The following is a 23,181-nucleotide window of genomic DNA, read 5'->3' as shown; positions in this document are numbered from 1 at the left end:
AACATCGACACAACTCTGATGCATGTATTAAATTTAATTACTTTTATTTTTTAAATTATTCATGGTGTCAGCGTTATATGTCAGTGCCGTGTCCAGTATCTGTCCCTATGCTTCATAGATTCTTATTATATTTTATGTGACAAGAGAAAAGTAATTGGATATTCATTGAGTTAGCAAGCATTGCTGTTTTGGGAGAGAGAAAGAATGATGATGTTAGAAACTCATCCTCCTAAGACACTATGAAATTTGTATGATTTGAAGTTTTGAACTTGTTATTGTGCAGTGACTTCCTATTTATCATGAGGAAAACTTCTTAGGCGAGGTGCAGAGATCTTGGAGGATGTAAACTGACTTTGATTGTTCTTTTACGAGAACTGATTTATTTTGATGCCAGAAATTAAAGCTTTCATGACCAACTAGCAAGAAACCGTTCTACGTGGGTATTTTATGTCTCGTTCAAATTTCAAATAAAAATTTAATATATGTATAACTGATAAATATTTGTTTTTTTTTTATTTATCTTGTATTTTTTATATTATTTATTAATGACAAATATTATTTCTGTGTTTTTTTAATATTTATTGAGAGATAATTATTTCATATTTTTTTAATATATATCATTGATGAATATTTATGCTGAATTTTTTTATTCACCAACTATAAATAATTATCATACATTTCTTTTTATATTTATTAATGATCAATATTTATCTTGTGTTTTCGAATCTATTAGTGAAAAATATTTGTCCTTTTTTTTTATAATATTTATCTATAACAAATATTTATTGTGTTTTTTAATTTTTTATTAGTGATAAATATCTATTTCGTGTTTTTTTTTATATATCAATGACGAATATTTGTCCTATAATTTTTTATATTTATCACTAACAAATATTTGTTGTGTTTTTTTTATACACCAGTAATAAATATGCATCCCACATTTTTTAAATATTTATTAATGATAACTATTTGTTATATATTTTTTATGCATTATTTAAAAATATGTATCTCTTGTATTTTTTTTATATTTGTCCATGACAAATGTTTGTCGTGTTTTTTATGTATGATTGACAAATATTTATTCGATTACTTTTTATATTTATCACCGATAAATATTTATTGTGTTTCTAATACCTCAATCATATTACTTTTAATACTTAAGTAATTACTTAGTATATTTTTATTTCATTCCTCTGATTTTAAGAGGACGTAGCAATTTAAAGTTCAATTGAAAAATAAGTCAAATCTGACCACTCATTTTATCTTTTCTACTTAGATATATTATTTCCAATTTTAAAAACAATAACATGGTACTTTTGGACTTGAAAAACAAAATTGAGTAATTTTGGAGCTTATGATATTTTAGATTCAAATAATTCTTAATTTCTATTTAAAATTGATGTGCAATTCGCTCTAAATAATGCTGGAGCCGCACATTGTTGATATTTTATGTGTTTGGTCTGTCATACTTTTTTTTATTTATCTTGTAATTTTTTTTCATTTATATTTCTCATTTATATTTGTTTTTTTTATTTATCTTGTATTTTTTTTTCATTTATATTTCTCATTTATATTTGTTTTTTTCATTTAAATTATTTATTAATGACAAAGCATGATAGACCAAACACATAAAAAAATATTTCTCATTTATATTTGTTTTTTATTTATTTATCTTGTATTTTTTTTTCTTCAGATACTATACATAATGCACCATATACTACTAGCTAGTCAACCCAAAGTAAGTACAACACTATTTTTGCAACTTTTGCAAACTTGAATTATTTATTTCCGCAACATTTCCAGCTTTTTTTTTTCTAATGTTTCTGCAACTTTGCAGTTTGATTTGACTAAAAGTATGTTTAATGGCTTTGATATCTCCATTTTTTGCACCAATGTTAAAATTAGAGAGGATAATGATGCCATTTTCATAGTGGTTAGATTTCTTAGATTTATAGTAGATAGAAGTCTGAAAAGGGCATGCAGAGTTCCCCCGTTTACTTCCAGCCAGACATAGCTTTATTATGCCTTTATCCCTTTCAACAAAATGAACATGGAGATTATTACTGACAATGTGTTTGTTTATGCAATACTCTAGGTTAAAGTAGACACTACGATTAGGCTTAAAGGGCCATTTTTCTCCTTTTTGGTTACACAAAAATAAAGGTCCATTGATTTTATGCTAAAGGTCCATTAATTTTTTGATAAATAAACATAAAGTAAAACAATATTTGTTAATGAGTGGCGGTCATTGACTCTATTTATCACACTTACTCCACTTTTTTTTCCCCCCACCAATTTAATTCAATTTTTTATAAAAAATTAGAATGACGGAATAATACTTTAATATAAGATAGAGAAAATAGTCATAGTCCCTAAAAAATTACAACAGAATTTACATTTACATTTATTTTAATCTTAATCTTATGAACACCACTTTATGCGAAAATAGTTTTCATAGTTTTGTATAAAATTTTGAAAATAAGTATAAAATGAAAATGAAACCCAATTAGACCGTAACTTTTTCCACATGTGTACAATGGGCCAACTCACGATCTTAACCCAGTGCAAAAATTTCAAGAGAATTGTACTGTGAAAGTTGGCTTTTGTACCCCCTCAATTAACCCTGTATCCCCTCATTTAAAATTTTTATTTTTAAATGTCCAAACTACCCTTGATAAAACTGTAAAAATTTAAAAGAATTTTTTTTACCGGAAATTTCAGAATGAATGAAATTTCCAGTAGTTATAAATGAATACCGGAAATTTCATTTTTGAAATTTCCGGTAGTTATAAATGAATACCGGAAATATCTTTTTTGAAATTTCCGATAGTTATAAATGAATACCGAATATTATTTATAAATTAATTAATAAAATAAATTATATTAATAATAATAATAAAGTAAAGTAAATTATATTATTAAAACTTTATATATTTTTTAAATATTTTTATTATTATTTATTAATTATATTAACAATATTTTATTAATTTTTTTATTAGATCGGAATAAAAATAGGAGAGAGTTGTTAAGAAAATAAGTTGTTATTTTATAAAATATTCGCAATAAAAATAGGAGTGAGTTGTTAAGAAAATATGTTGTTATTTTATAGGCAAAATATTAGGGACACGTTTTGTTTGTGGCACATTTAGTCAACCATTTGATTTTAAGATGAATGTTTGTGGCAAAATATTAGGGACACGTTTTGTTTGTGGCAAAATTTTAGGATGTATTTTTTTTTCTTCAATTTAATTTTTTTTATTAATAGTATTTTGATTTTTTAAATAAATTAAAAATAATTATTAAAAAATCAAAATTCTATTATTAAAATAAAATAAAATACATTAAATTAGAGAAAAAAATACGGTTAAATTGGTAAATGAAATTTCCGGTAGTTGTATTTTCAATACCGGAAATTTCAAATATTTTGAAAAATCCGGTAGTTCGTTTTTGTTCACCGGAAATTTCGTTTTTTGAAATTTCCGGTAGTTAATCCAGAAATTTCAAAAATCCGGTAGTTTCAAAAATTTGTTGGGGTTGCTCCTGCCCAAAAAGTTAAGCAGTGTACCGGAAATTTCAAAAAGGAATGAAATTTCCGGTAAACAAACCGGAAAATTGAAAAATTTGGTAGTTAAAAATGCATACCGGAAATTTCAAAAAATGAAATTTTCGGGAAGGCATCCGGAAATTTCAAATTTCCGGTATTGATTTTGAACTACCGGAAATTTCAATCCTCTTGAAATTTCCGGTAAAAACTTTTTTTCAGAAAAACTCACTTTTCCGAATTTTTCAAGTGTGGGGTACAACTGTTTTGATTTAAGGTTATTTTGGGTATTTCACTCAAAAAACATTAAAATGGGGGGTACAAAAGCTAACTTTCTTGTAGTGTGTATCTCCCAGTTTTACCTCTCACCTTCCATTTTTCATTAATGGGCATTTTACCCTTTTTATTTTGTATAAAATCATCAAAAAAAATTTACCATTCTATTCTCACCTCCACTTTCGAAAATTATAAAATATTTTTAAATAATCGAAAATTATAAACTTTCAAAATAATAACAAAGTGAGTTTTTTGATAATTTCGAAAGTTTTGTTAAATTTGAAACTTTCGAAATTTAATTTTCTAGAAAATTTAACCAATTTCAAAACTTTTGATAAATATCAAACTTTCAAAATGCAATTTTCCAAAATCATTTGAAACTTACAAAAATTTTGTTAAATTTAAAAGTTCCGAAGTGTGATTTTCCAAAAAGTCTCGACAGTTTTGATGAATTTGAAACTTCCGAAACACATATCCTTCGAAAATTTCAAACTTTCGAAAAACATACACTTCAAAAATTTCAAACATTCGAAGTCAATTTCGAAAGTTTCAAAAAATTAGAAACTTTTGAAAGTTTCAATTTTTTTTTTTAAAATTCCTAATGTATGTTATAATTAAAAATATATTTTGAAAAATAAATTTCTAATATTATTATTTATTAAATTTATGACTATTTTTAAAATTAGGTATGAGTAGAGTTGAGGTTCCAACTTCAAGAACGGTTATAGATTCTACAGAAAAATTCACGATTGATTAAGTATTATTACTGATAATTCAGTCCCGATCAATTTTTATTTTTTTTTATAGTGATGTATTTGATGTTTTAATTGAAACATATTTTGTAGGTATTTTCCTCACGAGAAGCTTTATTTGAATGGGCAAAAAACATTTGAAGGGAAAATAGAATTTTAATTGTTACCATTCGATCAAATAAAGCAACCGAAAAAATGGGAAGAAAAGACAAATTAATTTTGGGATGCAAAAGAGGTAGAAGATATAAATCAAAATCAAAATCAACAGTAACTTGTTCTCACAAGAAAAACTATCCGTTTACTCTCAAATGTATATCGTTAAGTGTCGGTGAAAAATAGAAAATTAGTATTCGTATTGGAACACACAATCATGATTTATTTGATACTGTAACCAGTAATTCATATTTGGGGCGTTTAAACGAAGAAGAGAGGAAATTTGTCAATGACATAACAAAGTATAAACTTGCACCCAGATTCATTTTAAATGCTTTAAAAGAAAGAAATAAAGTTAATCCCACAATTTTCAGTCAAATATATAAAGCAAGGAGTACTTATCGATCATCATTGAGAGGTTCGTACACAGAAATGCAGCATCTGTTGAAGTTAATACAACAAGAAAATTATGTGCATTGGACAATAAGACAGGAGAATTCATATGTTTTGAGAGATATATTTTGGACGCATCCTGATTGTATAAAGTTGTTAAACACGATTCATTTTGTTTTAATATGTGATAGCACATACAAACCAAATAGATATCGGTTACTATTACTTGAAGTTGTCGATGTCACATCTACAAGTTTGACATTTTCAATTTAGTTTGCTTACTTGGAACAAGAGTGACAAGATAACTTCATATGGGCATTTGAAAATTACGATAGTTGTTCAAATCTGAGACTTTAATTTCTAAAGTTATTGTGACTCCTCATGATCCTTCATATTGGGAGTATGTTGATGCCTCTCAAGAATCTACAAAGCAACCATCTCAACGTTCTGCAAATCAATCATCATAGTATTCTGCAAGGCAACCATTTAACATACATTTTCCTACTTTTATACATCTGTATATTGAGGAGATGATAGATGTTGTGCTTGATGGAAATTGCGAATTTCGTGCAATTGCAGCATTGTTAGGTTGGACTGAAGAATCTTGGCCTTTATTTCGATCGCAATTGGATAAAGAGATTCGTCTACATCAAGACCTTTATTCCAATGTTTTTTATGACAGTGTTGAATGAGTGTGAAACTCATTGAAAATATCAGGATTTGGTGCTCAAGGAAAAGATAAGTGGATGTATATACCAGACTTGAGTTACGTGATAGCAACACTATATAATATCATATTGGTTTCGTTGTCTCATAATCTAAATATGACATTCTTTCCGTTAAACAAAGCACCATCGAAAGAGTCTTCTCATCACTCTTTACTAGCAATTGGATTCGTCAATGAAAATCATTGGGTACAGGTAAAATTTATGATTAGTGTTGTTTATTAAATTAATATTTAATATTTTCTTTTTCAGATAAATTAATATTTAATATTTTCTTGTTTAGATCAAATTGAAGTTTAATTGTCCTTTGCCACCCACCTCACAAAAATGGAAAGACTTTTGTAGTGAGTGTGCAAAGACATGGGAAATAGCTTATGCAGCACGTATGAAGCATTGGGAACACATTGATCTAACATTTATCAAATCATCTTGTATTTCATTAAATGAATATTAGAATATCTTGTATATCATTTATCATTGATCCATCATTTATCAAATAATCTTATTTTAACATTTACGTTTTATCATTTTGAATATCTTTTATTATGGAGTAACTCAAAATAAATATTCATAAATAACAAAAAATATTAAAATAGAAATTCATGTTCAATATCTCAATCATACATAACATAATCACTAATCATCGTACAAGCGGCTTAACTCACTTAATATCTCATGAACTTCACTAAATGGAGCTACCAAATTTATGGTCCTACATACAAGCTCAACTGCTCTACAATATGAAGCATTGGGAACACATTAATCTATCATTTATCAAATCATCTTGTATTTCATTAAATGAAGATTAGAATATCTTGTATATCATTTATCATAGATTATTAGAATATCATTTATCATTGATCCATCATTTATCAAATCATCTTATTTTATCATTTACGTTTTATCATTTTGAATATCTTTTATTATGGAGTAACTCAAAATAAATGCGGATTAACTCAAAATAAATATTCATAAATAACACAAAATATTAAAATAGAAATTCATGTTCAATATCTCAATCATACATAACACAATCACTAATCGTCGTACAAGTGGCTTAGCTCACTTAATATCTCATGAACTTCACTAAATGGAGCTACCAAAGTTATGGTCCTACGTACAAGTCCAGCTGCTCTACGGTCTCGTGCCGATGATGGACCAACATGTACAGAAGATGATGGACCATGTGCAGCAACACTAGGTGGACTCGAAGGTGCAACAGTAGATGGAGGGATGACCAAATGATGTGAAACACTTATGTACCATGCATAGTAGTCTGCAATGACCTCTCTAGGAAAATTCGCAACATGATATAGCCTCCGAAAGGCCGCTACAGATGATCTCATAGTAGTCTGCCACACCAAATCTATAATGTTCGACATCAGAGGAACGTCACGCGGGATGCACTGAATACAACAAAACTGTCGAAGACATCGCTCTGGCAAATATGGGACTGAGACTCCATCACATCGAAGATATCTAGAGAACATCGAAATTGATACAAACGGATGATTAGCTCGATCATCATCATATGGTGTAAACACTACATCCTCGAGCAACAAAGCATCAAGTCTCTGACGATATGTCATCAATCCGCCTTCAACAACATGTTTTGTAGTCCACCTACATGCTCTTGGAAGATGTACAAGAACCGCTCCTCTATCGTCCCACTTAAAGATTCTAGGGAAGTGCTCGTAAATCCAGCACCGCAACATAAGTAACATCATAAAATAACACAACTTAATAAATAAATAATTAAATAAATGACACAACTTAATATAAATGATATACCTGTAATAGGGTCATGTAACCTCTCAACTATCGAGTGTTGTAGACAGCTCCATCTCCCAGATTGTCATAAAGGAAAACCAATGTCGCGGTATCCCACAAATAGTCTCGACAACAATCTAAATCAATAAATAAACTAATGTATTTCGCCTCCACACAAGTATGTGTTTTATCGGCAAAAATAGTGCTGCCAACTAAATGCAACAAATACGTTATAGTTGCACACTCAAAATAGTTAGTTTGAATGAGACGACTATATAAATCACGCAACCATTGCAATCTATATTGAACACATTTATTATAATTAATCTCAGCTAGTGTTTCCTCCCATGTTCCACCTAAGTACTCATGTGCAGCTCTTGCAACATTATTAGTGTTTATATTCACATGTGCATCAAAAAATTTACCATGGAGTGAGATGTGAAGGAGAGTTGCGACGTCGTCTAAAGTGATAGTCATCTCTCCAAATGGAAAATGAAATGAGTTGGTCTCCCTATGCCATTTTTCAACAAATGCGGAAATCAGACCAGCATCAGCCATAGTGAGGTTGGCTGAAGACAGATGTAGCAGCCCAAATTCCTGAATCCAATGCTCTACAGGATCTGGCACAAGAACTTCGACAAACTTCTTTAGCTTCAATCCATGAGTACTAACTTTTAACGTTCCACGATCCTGCGAGTAATTACAGAGCAATTAATTAATTAAATAAACTTAAATAAATAATTAATTAAATAAATTTAAATAAACTTAAATTAAATAAACATAATTAAATAAACTTAAAATAAATAAATTTAAATAAACAATTAATTAAATAAATTTAAATAAAAATTAATTAACATATACCTCTCCTTCTCATAGCCTCCGAGCCACGTGGTGCTCATATTGTGTCAACACATGTGTCACCATCGGTCTGCTGATTCTGCTCATCAATATCATCAGCGTCATCAGCATGTGCAGCAATATCATCGGTATCGGCATCATGTGTAGCATAATGTTCCTCAACCTACTCAATTTGTGGAGGCTCGGGAACATCTTCCTCTATTTTGTGAATGCTCAGTAGGCTCAATGACATCATCATGGACATCTTCTCTTTGACGATGCTGCCTAATTGGACAATTTGCTTCGTTCCGTCGTATGTTTGAGGTTGTTGGTGGAATTCTCTCTGTACCATCACCTATCAAGTTGCGAGTAATTTGGTCAAACACACCTCTCATTCTATGCACTGCAATATATCAATATTAAACAAAAAATGGAAAAAAAAATTGAAAAAAACTTTTAAAAAAATGTATTTTGGAACTTTCGAAACATGTTTCGGAAGTTTCATTGAAGGCCAAACTTCCGAAACAACTTCGAAACTTTCCATGCATTCCAAAGTTTCGAAACTGGATTTTTACATTTCGGGATTTTTGCATTTCGAAACTTTCATATTGTTCGAAAGTTTCTGCATTTCGAAACTTTCATGTTGAAGGAAACTTTCGAAAGTTTCATAATTTTTGGAAAAAATTTACTTCGAAAGGTTCATAATTTTTGAAAAAAATTTACTTCGAAAGTTACATGATCATAGAAACTTTTGAAAATTTGGAAAAATATTCATTCGAATATTTCAAATTTTTGAAGTTTTGGCAATTTCAGATTCGAATATTTTAAAGAAAGTGAAATTTTGGGTGAAAAAAAGAAAGTGAAATTTTTTGGGAGTTTTTATAGATAATACTAGGGGCAAAATGATCTTTTTCACATGAATAGGAGGTTGGAAGGTAAAACTGCGAGGGTGCACAGTACAATTTTCTAAATCTTGTGCATGCCCGAATGTAAACAACATAGAAATAATATTTTATATAAAAAAAATAAAAATGCATTTTTGTCTGTTTCTTTAAAAAAACACATGTTTTAAATTAAAGATATTTTTGGAGGCATATTAAAAGATATTTATACTCTTTACAAAATATCATTTATTTAAATTTATTTTCTACTAAAAACTTCTTAAGTTTAGTCCTCTACTTATTTCATATTTGTAAAATTGATTAATTTTTACTATTGTAGAGAAAAGAAAATGCAAATCAGAACTACCACGAACTTTTTAATTTTATTTTACCAAAACTTTTTTAAAGGCGATACCGAAATCCACGTAGCAAACAAAAAATTAATACTAGAAACTTTTTTAAAGGGAGATACTGAATCAATAGTAGAAACGTAAAATAAATAAACCTACGAGAATGTTTAGTAGCTTATATATACTGATTTTTTTTCCTTCTCATATATCCCTTAACTTAATTTCAAGCAACGTTTTAGTTATTTATCTTTTTTTTTTTCGAGTTGGTCCTTTATTTTAATTTTAAGTGACAATTTGATATTTTATGTTTTAAAATTTCAACAATGTTATCATTTTTTATAAAAAAATTCAAAAAAATCATCAAATTTTTTAACCAAAACCCATAAAATTAATAATTATCTTCAATATAATACAAATTTTATCTAATCCATAACTCAAATATTAAAATTCACTCATATTTTCATCTCCAACAACATCAAATAAAGAATGAAAATATGAGTTTATTTCAAAATTTAAATTATGAATTTGATTAAATTTGTATTTTATTGAAGATGATAATTAATTTTATGGGTTTTGTTTGAAAAATTTGATGATTTTTTGAATTTTTGTAAAAAAAAGGACAACATTGTTGACATTTTAAAACATAAAATATCAAATTGTCACTTAAAATTAAAATAAAGGACCGACTCGGAAAAAAAAATATAAATGACTAAAACGTTACCTGAAATTAAGTTAAAGGACCGCAAATGTAATTTAGCCTAAAATATATTAAAATAAAATATAATAAAAACTAAATTATATTAATAAAATTCCACAAAATACATTAATTTAAAAGAAAAAAAATCAAATTTTATTTCACCATGTCCACATAAATGTTTTCAATTGTAATTGTTTTCAAATTTTAATCATATCCCTTATAATTGTTTTCAATTATTGAAGGTGACAACTCAAATCCTTGATAATTTGTGTGTAAATTAAATAGGAATTTAAGTTTTTCAGATAGCTACTACAAAAACTGAATGCATTTTATTTTTTTGAAAAAATAAAAATTTAATGAATAAATTACCCTTGCTTTGCTAAGTGCAAACCTGTACCACCAATCCTACCATAATAATAATAATGAAATGAAAATCATTACAATTAACACTTTTGATTTTCACACCCCTCGTTTTGCTTTCCACACCTCTAATTTTTTTTTTAAATTTCAAATACCCAAAATACTCTTTCCTCTTTATTCACTTAACCCCTCATTTCTATCTTCATCTTCATTAACCTAACACCTTCAATCTTCTTCAATATTCTTCATCTTCTTCAATCATTTGGATACATTTCATCTTCAATAATCTTATAATCATCTTCAACATTATAGTGACTCAACTCAACTAGGTATATATGTTGTTGTGTTTTGTAGTTTCATTTTTTTTTTCAAAATCTGAGTTTCATACGTGAACTCAGTTCACGTACGTTTACTTGAAATGAATTCACGTAGCTGATAAAAATTAAGAAAATACAAATGCTACGTGGTTTAGGTTTACGTAAACATACGTGGTTTAAGATTGTGTACATCAATGGAGTTTAAGAATTCATATGAGCTACGTGAACTGAGTTAACGTATGTGTACGTGAACTCAGTTCACGTGAAGGTCAGTTTTTTGAAACATCTGAGTCATACGTGAACTGATGTGTAGTTGAATTCAATTCACATATTTGCTACATGAATTGAATTCAAGTACACATACGTGAATTCGGTTCACGTGAAGGTCAGTTTTTTGAAACATCTGAGTCATACGTGAACTGAGTTCACGTATGTTTAGTTGAATTCAATTCACGTATTTGCTACGTTAACTCAGTTCACAACCATTGCTTACTTGATTGAAGATGATTGAAGTGATGAAGGTGTTTAAGATGATGAAGGTGTTGAAAATGATTCAAGAATGTTGAAGATGAATGTGTTAGGTTAATGAAGATGATTGAAGATGAATGTGTTAGGTTAATGAAGATGAAGAAGATAAAAATGATAGGTTAATTGAATAAAGAAGGAAGAGTAGTTTGAGTATTTTGGATTTACAAAAAAATTGAAGGGGGTGAAAAGCAAAATGAGGGGTGTGGGAAGCAAAAGTGTACAATTAATCAAAAGGGGAATTTTTTATATTTAGTACCAATAATTTGATGTCATTCATTTGGTAGCTGAATGAGTTGATACATTTGGGTTTTGTATATTGAAGACAAACTAAACAACTTAAACAAAGAAAAAAAAATTACTAGAAATGAAAAAACCTCTTCTTTTACTAGAAATGATAATTTGGGTAGTTCAAGCAACTTGAGTTACCTACACCTTCAATAGATGAGAACGATAAGGAAAAATATGATCAAAACAATTAAAATTTAGTGTATTTTTTCTATTTAATATATTTTGTTGAATTTTATTAATGTAATATAATTTTTGTTATCTTAATTATATTTTATTTATTATTATAATATAGTTTTTTCCAACATACAACCTTATAAAAGAGGCAAAAAAAAAACAGTCTGTTCAGCTGGTCGTATCTAGGCTTTGCAACCTCCTAAAGGTTTAAAAAAAGGACATTTTAATTAAAAATAAGGTATTTTTGATTTTTTTTTTCAATATATATGAAAAAATTCTTTATATATCTATTTAACAATCATTTTTAAAACCCCCCCACAACCCAAAAAGAAAATTAATTCTGTAGGGTGGTATTCTCGTAAGCAGAAAATAATGATTCTGAAAAGGAAAAATATCATAAAAACTCTTTTCAAAGTTTTGTCCAGATATAATAAAAGTATTTACAAAATATTGCAACCCAAAAGCTCAATAATAATAATAATAATTAGTAAAGATACATGCAAGCACTAAAGCAGAAACCTAATCAACTCCACAAATAATTATGTAGTTAAGGTCTTTGCAGCCTTAAAATAACCAATAACCTTACCTTCATGAGAGGAATTAAACTCAAACAAATGGGGAAGGATGTACAATAACCACAAGGGATTAAGGGATGTAATGAACTACAAAACAAACTAAGAAATATAGATAGATGCCAATGTAGGCTCATGAATCATCACTTGTATGTTTTCATTCTTTTTAGAGCTTGATCTGAGTCTTCTCTAATGATACCATCTCTAAAATGTGCAATTGCTTGATTGCTACAAACAGGGTTATCATGATTCTGCAGTATATATACAAATAAATAAACAAAACAATTAGTTCTGATAGGAAAATGGATCATTAACTTTATTAACCTGAAAAATAAATGTTACACATAAAACACTACCCTTAATTTCATATAGACTTAATAAATCTCTTAGTAGGGCTGAGTATTAGGTGATTCTCATCTCAGAGGGGATGCTCTCATTGTTAAGAGTATCATTACTTTCTATCTTTTGCAAGGAGAAAGTCAAGGACAAAGAATTATATTATTTTATACAGTATATCTACATATACTAGTAGTGTATCAAACTCTTCTTTTTAGAGTTCTTGCGAGTTAAAAGGTACAAATATTATTGAAGACGAAAAGCCATAAAGTATACCTTGGGGGAAGAGGTTGTGCCGCTTGGTGCTTTGTTTGCTCGCTTCCCAAGATCAATTTGAACTGAAATGTTAGCCTGTGACAGATCTAACCCAGCACTCTGTAGCGCCTGAGTTAGATTGTTCAACAACCTGTTGTAGAAATGATCTTAGACATCTCATGGAATCGAGTATTACATTGTGAGGTTAATATTTCGTGCACTACAAAGCCTTATTATGCTGTAATTGCACTTTGGTTTTTAAAAAACATGGAACCATTTTCATCTAATGCATGTCTAGGGAAAAATAACTATGAAGTGTATACTTGTTCAATCGACCTCATCAAACTTTCAAGTCTACTGGAGTTTTACACAAATGATTCCAGTTAACTAGATTTTGATACCTAGAGTCATAAGTTGGGATTTTAACAACCATGTCAAAAGGGTAAAAATGGTATTTCTCACACAAAAAGCGTCATGGCAACAATTTCCATCAATTTACAAAAATGCTAGTGCAATTGATTTCTCATAACCTGAGAAAAAACCTTACATATAGCTCAAACAATAATTAGCAGATTGAAAATTTGACAAATTCAAAAATCAAAAGAAAGAACTCCACATGGTTAGAGTTTTAAAACCATAACAAATGGAAATATTTTTAGAAACGAGAAATGAATAGTCTAGAAAAAATCGATATTAGACAAAGCATACAATCATTTTTCAGGGAATTAAAAAAAACGAATTTTTATGTAATTACTCACCCTTGGGAATATACGCTTGAGATGCTAATTGTCCCTCCTTCAACTGTAAGTTCATCCTGATGGTTCAGTTGTTCACTAGTCGCGGGACATTCAGTTGATTGTGCATCGGAAACAGTTCCCTGAAGAGGATGGGCAAGTACACCATCGCTTCTGACAGGAACGGACATGTTTGCATGCATAGCCATAGGAAGAGGAATTCCCTTGCTTGCTAAATCGGGTTGCCTCTCTGCTATCTTGCTGACAATATCCCGACTCTGTTCAGGTTCTATCATACACTGAGTGCCGCTAAGCATTGTTGGAGAGATACTAACGTTGCTTTCGTCAAACTTTCCGGGAAATGGCGATACCAGACCTGAACCATTCTTTACAGCTGGAGGTTGACCAACAATGTTTTGGACACGCCAATGGCTATTTCTCTGTAACATTACAGTGCCGGTGGATAAGAATTATATAGCAAAAACAATTCTAACCGGTGAACTGGTTCCATTAACATACATGTTACTCTATATCATTAGTTAACTACTCAAGTTGATAAGTTTGACGACCAATTGCAAGATAAAGGCAAATTCAATACTAAGAGATACTTTAAGATTATAAACCAATCCTTAAACATATTTTTTAATATTCTTACAAAAATCACCACAAAAACATAACAAATCAAATAATTGTCACTAATTTGGAAAATAATATCTGTGAAAATTGAAATCCAGAATGCAATTTACGCAGACACTGTTGATTTTCTATTCACTCTACTTCATATTCTATTGACACCGTTAAATTTTATCAATCCATCTAGATAGTCCCGTGTCTGAGCGCACAATGAGTTAGCCAAACTTTATGTCATCATTTTAAGTGCTGTCAAATATTGGATATGGTGCCGCCATAACGGATTGCGGTGTCGGATCTGCCATGGTGTTTTATATGGCGCCTAAAAAAGGCAGATTTTTGGCATTCCGCCATGGTCCACCATGTGCCATCGATAACACTGTCATTTTTGCATGCTTAACAAGTGTTTTGGTTTTGGCTAACAAATACTAATATACTATACAATTAGAGATTTGCATAATCAAAATCACAAGACTCTAAAACTATGGTTGATCTAATTTACCCATGGCATCAACTTTGACGTCTCTTGATTCCAACCTTGATATGAGCCTTCATATTTTTGTACCTTCTCCTGTAAGTACTGAACATACTCAATCACCTGCAGAGAAACATGATAAATAAAAAGGTTCTGAGATTTATTCTCAACTGATATAAAACATACAAAAAATGACATTACACAACAGACATTACACAAAGTACCTCTAATAAGAATGAAGCCGTGTCCCTCTTTTGATCACATTGAGGTATGAGATCCCTCAATATTTGGAATCTGAATGGAAAGGTCACCAATCAACAACAAAGCATAAACACTTAAAGCACTAAAATTTCGAGCTCTCAAAAGATCTCATAAACAACAACAGAAACCCTTCCCACTAGATCTTCGTGGTAAGTTCTCAAAAACATTGAAAAGAATAATAAATTGGATCTCAAAAATTGATTATAAACTTCTAATAATAATTCAGATTTTGATCTGCAATAGAGAAAATAATACAAGAGCTAAAAAAGAAATTGAGTGCCATACTTTTGACACTCTCACAACACGTTCCTTTATTTACAAAATCCTCACAAAAGTCAAACCAAACTCTCAAAATCCTCACAACTAATTATGCAGTACGAATTGTTAAGGCTAAAAATAAACGGTAAAAATTCCTACAAATTTAAAACTGCAACAAATCTATGAATATGTGTTGCTCATACCTCTCATTTATCTTGCTTCTTCTTCGCTGCTCAGTTACAGAATGTTTCGATCTTATTACACTAGCCTTATCAGTAGCTTTTCCATCTGATTTCACAACAAAAAACAAACCAACAAATTAATCCAAAACAACATTTCAAATCCCAAAGTAAGGTCACCCAACAAAATTCAATAACTTTTCCAAAATCAACAAATAAAAAAAAAAATATTCAATAGAAAATGGATCTAACAATAACATAAGAAAAGGGGATGAACATGTTTTGTTTTTAGAAAATGAAAAGCGTACCTTTATTGTTGGTGTTAGGGGCAGAGGAAGAACCTTGTTTCTTCAAGGAATTGAAGTCTTCCTCATCGTACTCATCTTCTTCATGGTTCACTTTCCCTGCTTTCATTGTCGTACGCAAAGGGTATCACTCAACAATTCTGAATCCCAAAAAGATGAAAACTTTGAGTGAAAAGGGAACAACCCAGATGAAAAAAAAAGGAGAATTGAGCTTCGATCTTCGCCGGCGTTGAAATGGAAGTGAGTGTCTCCGGCAAAGGACATGAGTCACTACCACCGGAGAGAAAAGGTAAGTTAGCATGCGGTTGAACTCATGCTTGTCTCGTGAGCCTTCTTCATTTGGCAATAAACCCTTTCTTTTTCCTTTGCTCTATTTCTTTTTTAAATTATTTTCTTTTTCTTTTTTTCCTAAAAATCAAAATAATAATTTAATTAAGTGTAAACATTCATTTTAGAACTTGTGACACGATGTCACTATTTATTTTAAACTATATTGTAATTATAATATATTTTAATATTTCTTTTATTATTTTAAAATTATTTTGATTTTATTTATTTTTTGATTAAAATTTAAATTATTAATAATAGATTAAATTTATGAAAAAGCACATATAAAAATTAAACTTACGATTTAAAAATATATTTAATAACCAAAATAATTAATAAATATATATTTAGATATAATTTTATAATTTGATACTAATGTGACATTGTATCACATATTTAACAACCAAAAGGATGGTTTATTCTTTAAAATTGTGAAAAAAGTATGCACTGTTTATTGGTACAATTACATTTTTTTGGGTTCATGTATACCAATTTTTAATTACGTGTTTTATTTCATTTCTTTCTTTTGTATAACTAGTAGTTTTAAAATACGATAATTAAACTAGGGTGATGTCAAAATTTTGAGTCAGAACAAACTAAAACAAATTAGAGTTTTAACTGATTAATATAATGTTTAATTATTTTGTAAATTTTAAATTATTTGAAAATTCTAAATAGATATTTAAACTAAATTTTTTTGTAATTAAATTTGCAAATTAATATTTTTTTTTTAAAATAAGTCAACGTTAGACTGCCTAACAATTGACTAACCACAATATAATTGAAGGATCCAATTATGACAAATATATTAATTCAGAGTTTGATTACAAATATTTTTAATAAAGATCTATTTAAAAATTCTTACTAAAAACGGGTGTTGATAAATTAAAAATCTTTCTACAAATTTTTTTCTCACTTTTGTTTGTAGAGAATTGTTTTTATTTTTACAAGGCTACAATTGATGACGCGCTAGTGATGAAAAATATTCTAACAATTAGGGTTGGACAAAGACCCACAACTCACCAGAGAATTGAGTGTCATTTCTGAAAGTCGAGCAGGTTTAAATGGTTTGTTGAAAATACTCCAACAAAACAGTGTTGTAGAAAGTAAAAACAAATATCTTCATGAAATGACACGCACCATGATTCACGAAATGAATGCATCCAAACATTTTTTATTAGAAGTAGTGAACAATGCATGTTATATTCATAGTAGAGTCTATATTAGAGTTATTCTTAATAAGACTCCTTATGAACTGTGGAAAGGAATAAAACTCAATATTTCATATTTTCATAAGTTTGGTTGTATATGTTGTATTTTGAACACCAAATTTTTTTTGGCAAATTTGATTCATATCTTAAAAGTTTATCTTTTTGATACTCTAAGAAAGGTCTAAAGCATATAGAGTATACAACGAAGAAACACGATTATTGAAGAATCAATCAACGTCAAGATTGATAACAAAAAGCTTGACCATAAAAAGTCAAAGCTAGACGTAGACTTTGCAGATCTACAGGTTTTAGAGGAACCAGATACATTAGAGGAACCAAATAAAGCAGAGGAGTCATCAAACTCAGTCCAAAGTGAATAAGAAGATCCATTTGACAACTCAGATCAAAAGCATCAAGAATCCAAAACTGGATGGAAATACAAGTCCTCTCATCCAGACTCTTTGATAATAGGAAACACAAATGATCCCTTGAAAACCATATCAACTCTTAAGGAGACATCTATGTTTGGACTACTATATGTAATTGTACATCCATAGACGAAACATTATCAGATAATGGATAGATACTAGTTATGCAAGAAGAGTTGAATCAATTCAAAAGGAATGACGTATGGGATCTAGTCCCTAAACCTAAAGGAAAGAAACCAATTGAAACCAAATGAGTTTTCATAAACAAACTCAATGGGAAAAGTGAAGTGGTTAGAAACAAAAACAGTCAACAGGAAGTTATTGATTACACTAAAACTTTCGCCCATGTGGCAAGGTTAGAGGCTATCAGGTTTTTACTTTCTTTTAATATATTCAATAAAATCACTATATATCAAATGGATGTGAAAAGTGATTTCTTAAATGGTTACATAAATGAAGAAGTGTATGTCAAACAACGATTTTGATTTGAGGACAGTGAATTTCTAGACCATGTCTTCAAACTAAAGAAATCTATGTACAATAAAAAACATGCTCCAAGAATTTAGTATGACAGACTAAGCAACTTCCATTTAGAAAATGATTTTGAAAGAGGTCAAGTTGACACTACTTTATTTAGAAAGTCATCTAAGAATGACTTTCTCATTATCCAGATTTATGTTAATAATATTATTTTTGGTTCTACTAATGACAATCTCTACCAAGAATTTTCTAAGCTAACACATAATGAATTTGAGATGAGTATGATGGGAGAATTGAACTTTTTTCAAGGAAATCAAATTCATCAAAACCCAGATATTGTACTTATTCACCAGACCAAATACACATGATAGGTTCCTTCCTTTATTTAACTGTCTCTAGACCTGATATTATGTTTAGTGTGTGTGTACCCGAAATTTCAGTCTAACTCTACAAAATCCCACTTAACAACTGTTAAGAGGATGTTTAGATATCTGAAGGGAACTACTAACCTTGGTATATGTTATAAGCAATTCTCTGAGTATAGGTTAGTAGGTTTTGTGACACTGACTATGTTGGAGATAGGCTAGAAAGGAATAGCACCAGTGGAAATTGTACATTCCTTGATGACAATTTGATCTCCTAGTCAAGTAAAAGACAAAGCATTATTGCTTTGTCTACAACAGAAGCAAATTATATCTCAACTGCTAATTGCAACACTCAATTGTTGTGGATGAAGCATCAATTAGAAAATTTTAAAATTTATTAGTGACATTCCTATCTTCTATGATATCATTTCAACCATATGTTTAACCAAAAACTCTATTCTTGATTCTAGAGCAAAACATATAGAGATTAAACATCATCTATTAAGGATTATGTCTAGAAGGGTATCATAAACATTAAATTTGTCGACGCTGATCGTTAATGGCTAATATTTTCAACAAAAAAACAACCTTGTTGAGGACATATTCAATCTTATAAAGAAACATATATAGATTATGTTGATCCAAGAATGATGTTTAATTCCTCCATATGCCTTTCCTCTGGTAAAACAGAGTGACTAGTTAAAAATATGTCTATTCTACCTCTAATGACATTGAATTTATTTATTTAAATTCAATTAATCGTGAATATGTAGTGTTTTATTTCTGTAAGGTGTGATACTCTATCAGGTGTCACACATGTGCCTCTAGTACTTTCTTTTGAACTCAACTGTTTTGGCTATTAAAATATTTTTTCCTCACTCACGACTCTCCCAACTCCCATACTTTCGTTATTTGCAAATTGTTTAACTTCCTGCTTTGCCTAAAACTCTCATGCTTCAATGGTGTCAAGCTCTTTCTCAATCTCCTCAAATGCCAATGTTTCCTACGTTCCAATGCTAAAATGCAACATGGATTTGATTGACATTCTTTGCGAATTGAAAGTTGATCTTGCAAACCTAGTTGAGAACGATTTCAACTTCATCAACGAACTAGTTGTAGTAAGGTGGTTTGAATACTTTAACATAGGACAACATGCAAACATCGATGATGAGGTATCAAACATTGTGATGGGTCTCCCCATGAAAATCACTCAGCAATCCCTTGTTGTTATCACAAGATGTCCCGAGAAAGGCATGATGCTTGAAAATAGGTATGAATCAAGGGTTGGAATCTTCTGTATCAGGAAGAAACTCTTCGAAGACCCCAAGGTAAATTTCAAGTCTGTTTATCTTAAACCTAAGTACCGCCTTCTCTTCAAAATCCTTAATGGGTGTGTGGTGCCTAAGAGTCGGTTGGTGGACCGTGTTAGAAAAAACCACAAAAGGTCTAATGTGGAACATCTCTCGAAGAATCAAAAAGAACCTTCCTCCACATCATCTTGGAGTGATTAGGTCCTGCAACATCAACTTCAGAATAGGAAAAATCAAGACAAACCCCTACCTCAGACTCATAACTATTGTACTCATGCGTACGTCCCTCATTTAGGCTTTGGAGGAAGTTGGAGGCTATGTTCAAGTGGAACACATGGTATCATCTTCTTCTCCTACTTTCAATATCTTCAACCTTATCAAGATGTGACGGTGTCCCCCAAGCACTATATTCGACCCAATGGTGATGCCAAAAGAACAACAAGTTAAACAAATGGATTTTTAGATGTTCTCTCAAAGGTTGATGACTCTATTGCTCCCATATTTATAGAAGATAACAAGGAAGTCATTATGGATCCTAAACCAACACTCCCTTTCTCTCTCCCCAACCAACCAACACTGTTTGCCCTTCCTTTAAATCTGATACCTTAGATTTAAATCTGATACCTTAGATGATATGTTTGATGCTACTCCAAAATGAGCACTTTACTTCACTTAGATACAAAATTCATCAATTCCTTCACAAGCCTCGTACCTTTGCTCAAACACATACCCTTTCCACTCATTTACCACCCATTTCTCCCTCTTTCACTACAGTAACTGGCCCTACCTTATCGCCTTCTTCCCATCCTTATACCCACGAAGTTTTGCCTATTGCACCAGCTCTTGTCAAACTAGTCTCTAATACATCATTAGAAGACTCGTCTGACTTTTCCCTCCCGTTATTCCCCTCTAACTCTGTTACCTTCCTTATCTCTATAGAAACCATCCCCTCCACATAGTCCATTCCATCTGGCTTGCCTGACCTCTAGACTTTCCTTACCTCTCTTACTTCCAAAATTTCTTACACCCAGAAACAAAATGGTTGAAGTCTAGATCCTAATAATGTTTCAACCAAGTGGAACAAAGTCATCTCCTTTGTCACAAACTTAATTCAGGATAATAGGGATCATGGACTGCAGCTGGCTTCCCATAACTCTGCAAACTTCAGACAAACAACTGAAGTCATCTACTTATGAATTTACAAATTTAGAAAGCCAAGAGAAATTGGTCTAGAAAGATCCTAACAGTTACTCCATCAGTGGAACCTTCAATGGTTGCTTCAGTCGCACCATTGTAGTTTTCTATGTACATCCCACATATTGAAATTCACACTCTAGATGTTCCTTTTGTCGCTGCTTTAGGGTTTGTAACTTCTACTTCTACAAGCCTCTCTACATCTCCTTATGGACCTGTATTGGAGCCCTTTTAGTTTGTTAAAAAGGATGATTTTGATCGTCTGGTAGCTAAGATTGAGGCATTTATGAAAAAAATTGCCCTTCCACTCCTTAGTTGTTTAATTTATTTTTCTGTTTTTATTTTGTTTCTCTGTATTTTTTTTTCCTCTCTTTTTGTCTGATGACAAAAGAGGGATAATTTGTAATTTTTGAGAAATCATAAGCAATGAATTTTTTTCTAATGAACTTATGTTATTAATGCACATTGATACTCTGTTAGAATATATTTCATCTTATGAATTGAACATGCATATTCTAAAGGAGACTTTTGTTGTAACATGTTATTATTATATTATTCCCTTGTTTGCTTTATCTTAAAAAATTGTTCACAAAAATATATGTTTGTCATCATCAAAAAGAGAGAGATTGTTGGAACCAAGTTGGTTTGAAGAAATATACCTCTCACTTAATTTGATGATAATAAAATCGTTTGTGGGAGAGATTGCACATCCTCTAATAAATATCTTGAATCTGTTACTTGTATGGAGATCTTATGACATACTATAATCATCGTATACTTTATTTCTCAACTATTTTAAACAAGATACACTAAATCATTACAAGATCAGTTTTTGGAAAGTTTCTATGGCAAATCAATTCCACAAAGATATGATACGAAACTTCATGAATTATGTTGATTTCTTGCGATCAGGACAACGACCAGAAACCCTAATTGTTCTCTATAAAAAATGTGTTTCCCTCAATCAAGATACATCAGTGACAAGAACATATGCACTCTTGCTCAATATCATCATGTTTCACATTAGTGCTAAAAGAATTTCTAAAGTAAAAAATTTGTAAACGCTCTCTACAAGAGCTAATTTAGAAAAACCCAACACATTTTTTTTGGTAACCTAACCCAGTAATGGTTGTCTTCCTCAACAACTTGACTATATACTAAGCTAGAAGGTTGAGAAGATTGAATACATTCAGTGTGACTAGTAAGTGTTCAAGTGTAAGTCTGATTCCATGGTGAACTAGTGAATTATATCCTTCAAGTTGAAGGGACTAGACGTAGCTACCATGTTGGTGGTGAATCAGGATAAATCATTGTGTCTCTCTGATCTGTTTTCTTTCACATGCACTACTTTCTTTACTTTAGTATAGTCACGTGGAAATGTTTTTTAATTAGAAAATACAATTTAAACCCTTCATTTTTTTGTGATTTTCGTTCTACATATACTCGTTTTCCTCTTCGATCCAATGTGTCACTTTTGCTTTGTTATTCTTATGTGGTGAAGCTTTGTTCTAGTTGGCTAAGGCACCACCTTCCAAAATGTGGTGATGTGAGTATGTTGGTAACTCGAAATAACCTGCATCAATGCAGGCTATGTCATCCATCAATGGCTTGTTGTATTCTTCTTGGTGATCTTACGGGAACAAGAGCCGTCATTTTCTCCCATCGACCCTCCACCCTTTAAGAATTCTTTTGGTTATCTTTCGAAAACAAATCAATAGTAGATATGATATGTACGTGCATGATAAATCATGATAGTTATAATATTAACCATTAATTTATTATTTTACTAACTTATTTAAGACTTTTGTTTTACAAAAAA

The 23,181-nt window shown here is 30.3% G+C and overlaps 3 protein-coding genes across 3 annotated transcripts in view; 2 read left to right on the top strand and 1 right to left on the bottom strand.

Annotated features, from left to right (window-relative positions):
• LOC101511928 (uncharacterized) overlaps nt 1–575 on the top strand; it is a 9,455-nt gene extending 8,880 nt beyond the window's left edge. Inside the window, exon 12 of the mRNA XM_073365582.1 lies at nt 284–575. The gene's annotated coding sequence lies outside the window, so the exon portion shown is untranslated. The remainder of the gene's footprint in view (nt 1–283) is intronic.
• A 5,070-nt stretch (nt 576–5,645) lies between these two features.
• On the top strand, nt 5,646–6,294 carry LOC140919356 (uncharacterized). Its single transcript, XM_073365363.1, has 3 exons — nt 5,646–5,703; nt 5,833–6,035; nt 6,124–6,294. Exons 1-3 carry the CDS (start codon nt 5,646–5,648, stop codon nt 6,292–6,294), a joined length of 432 nt encoding a protein of 143 aa, XP_073221464.1.
• A 6,198-nt stretch (nt 6,295–12,492) lies between these two features.
• On the bottom strand, nt 12,493–16,419 carry LOC101511604 (transcription factor BIM2). Its single transcript, XM_004490204.4, has 7 exons — nt 16,051–16,419; nt 15,767–15,851; nt 15,269–15,338; nt 15,072–15,167; nt 13,964–14,379; nt 13,227–13,356; nt 12,493–12,865 (listed from the first exon to the last, which is right to left on the bottom strand). The coding sequence occupies exons 1-7, from the start codon at nt 16,154–16,156 to the stop codon at nt 12,758–12,760; spliced, it is 1,011 nt and encodes a 336-aa protein (XP_004490261.1). The 5' UTR covers nt 16,157–16,419; the 3' UTR covers nt 12,493–12,757.
• Nucleotides 16,420–23,181: the final 6,762 nt, after the last annotated feature.

This window comes from Cicer arietinum, chromosome 2 (genome assembly GCF_000331145.2).
Source record: "Cicer arietinum cultivar CDC Frontier isolate Library 1 chromosome 2, Cicar.CDCFrontier_v2.0, whole genome shotgun sequence".
Lineage (NCBI taxonomy): Eukaryota > Viridiplantae > Streptophyta > Magnoliopsida > Fabales > Fabaceae > Cicer > Cicer arietinum.
This window is presented reverse-complemented; position numbering and strand designations above follow the sequence as displayed.

Excerpts from the sequence above, each read along its gene's own strand:
- LOC140919356 (XM_073365363.1), top strand. The coding sequence starts at position 5,646 with ATGATAGATGTTGTGCTTGATGGAAATTGCGAATTTCGTGCAATTGCA. Across the intron at positions 5,704-5,832 it reads TGCAATTGCAGCATTGTTAG|GATTTGGTGCTCAAGGAAAA; the intron begins GTTGGACTGAAG and ends TGAAAATATCAG. Across the intron at positions 6,036-6,123 it reads ATGAAAATCATTGGGTACAG|ATCAAATTGAAGTTTAATTG; the intron begins GTAAAATTTATG and ends TTTCTTGTTTAG.
- LOC101511604 (XM_004490204.4), bottom strand. The coding sequence starts at position 16,156 with ATGAAAGCAGGGAAAGTGAACCATGAAGAAGATGAGTACGATGAGGAA. Across the intron at positions 15,852-16,050 it reads CCCTAACACCAACAATAAAG|ATGGAAAAGCTACTGATAAG; the intron begins GTACGCTTTTCA and ends TTGTGAAATCAG. Across the intron at positions 15,168-15,268 it reads CGGCTTCATTCTTATTAGAG|GTGATTGAGTATGTTCAGTA; the intron begins GTACTTTGTGTA and ends GTTTCTCTGCAG.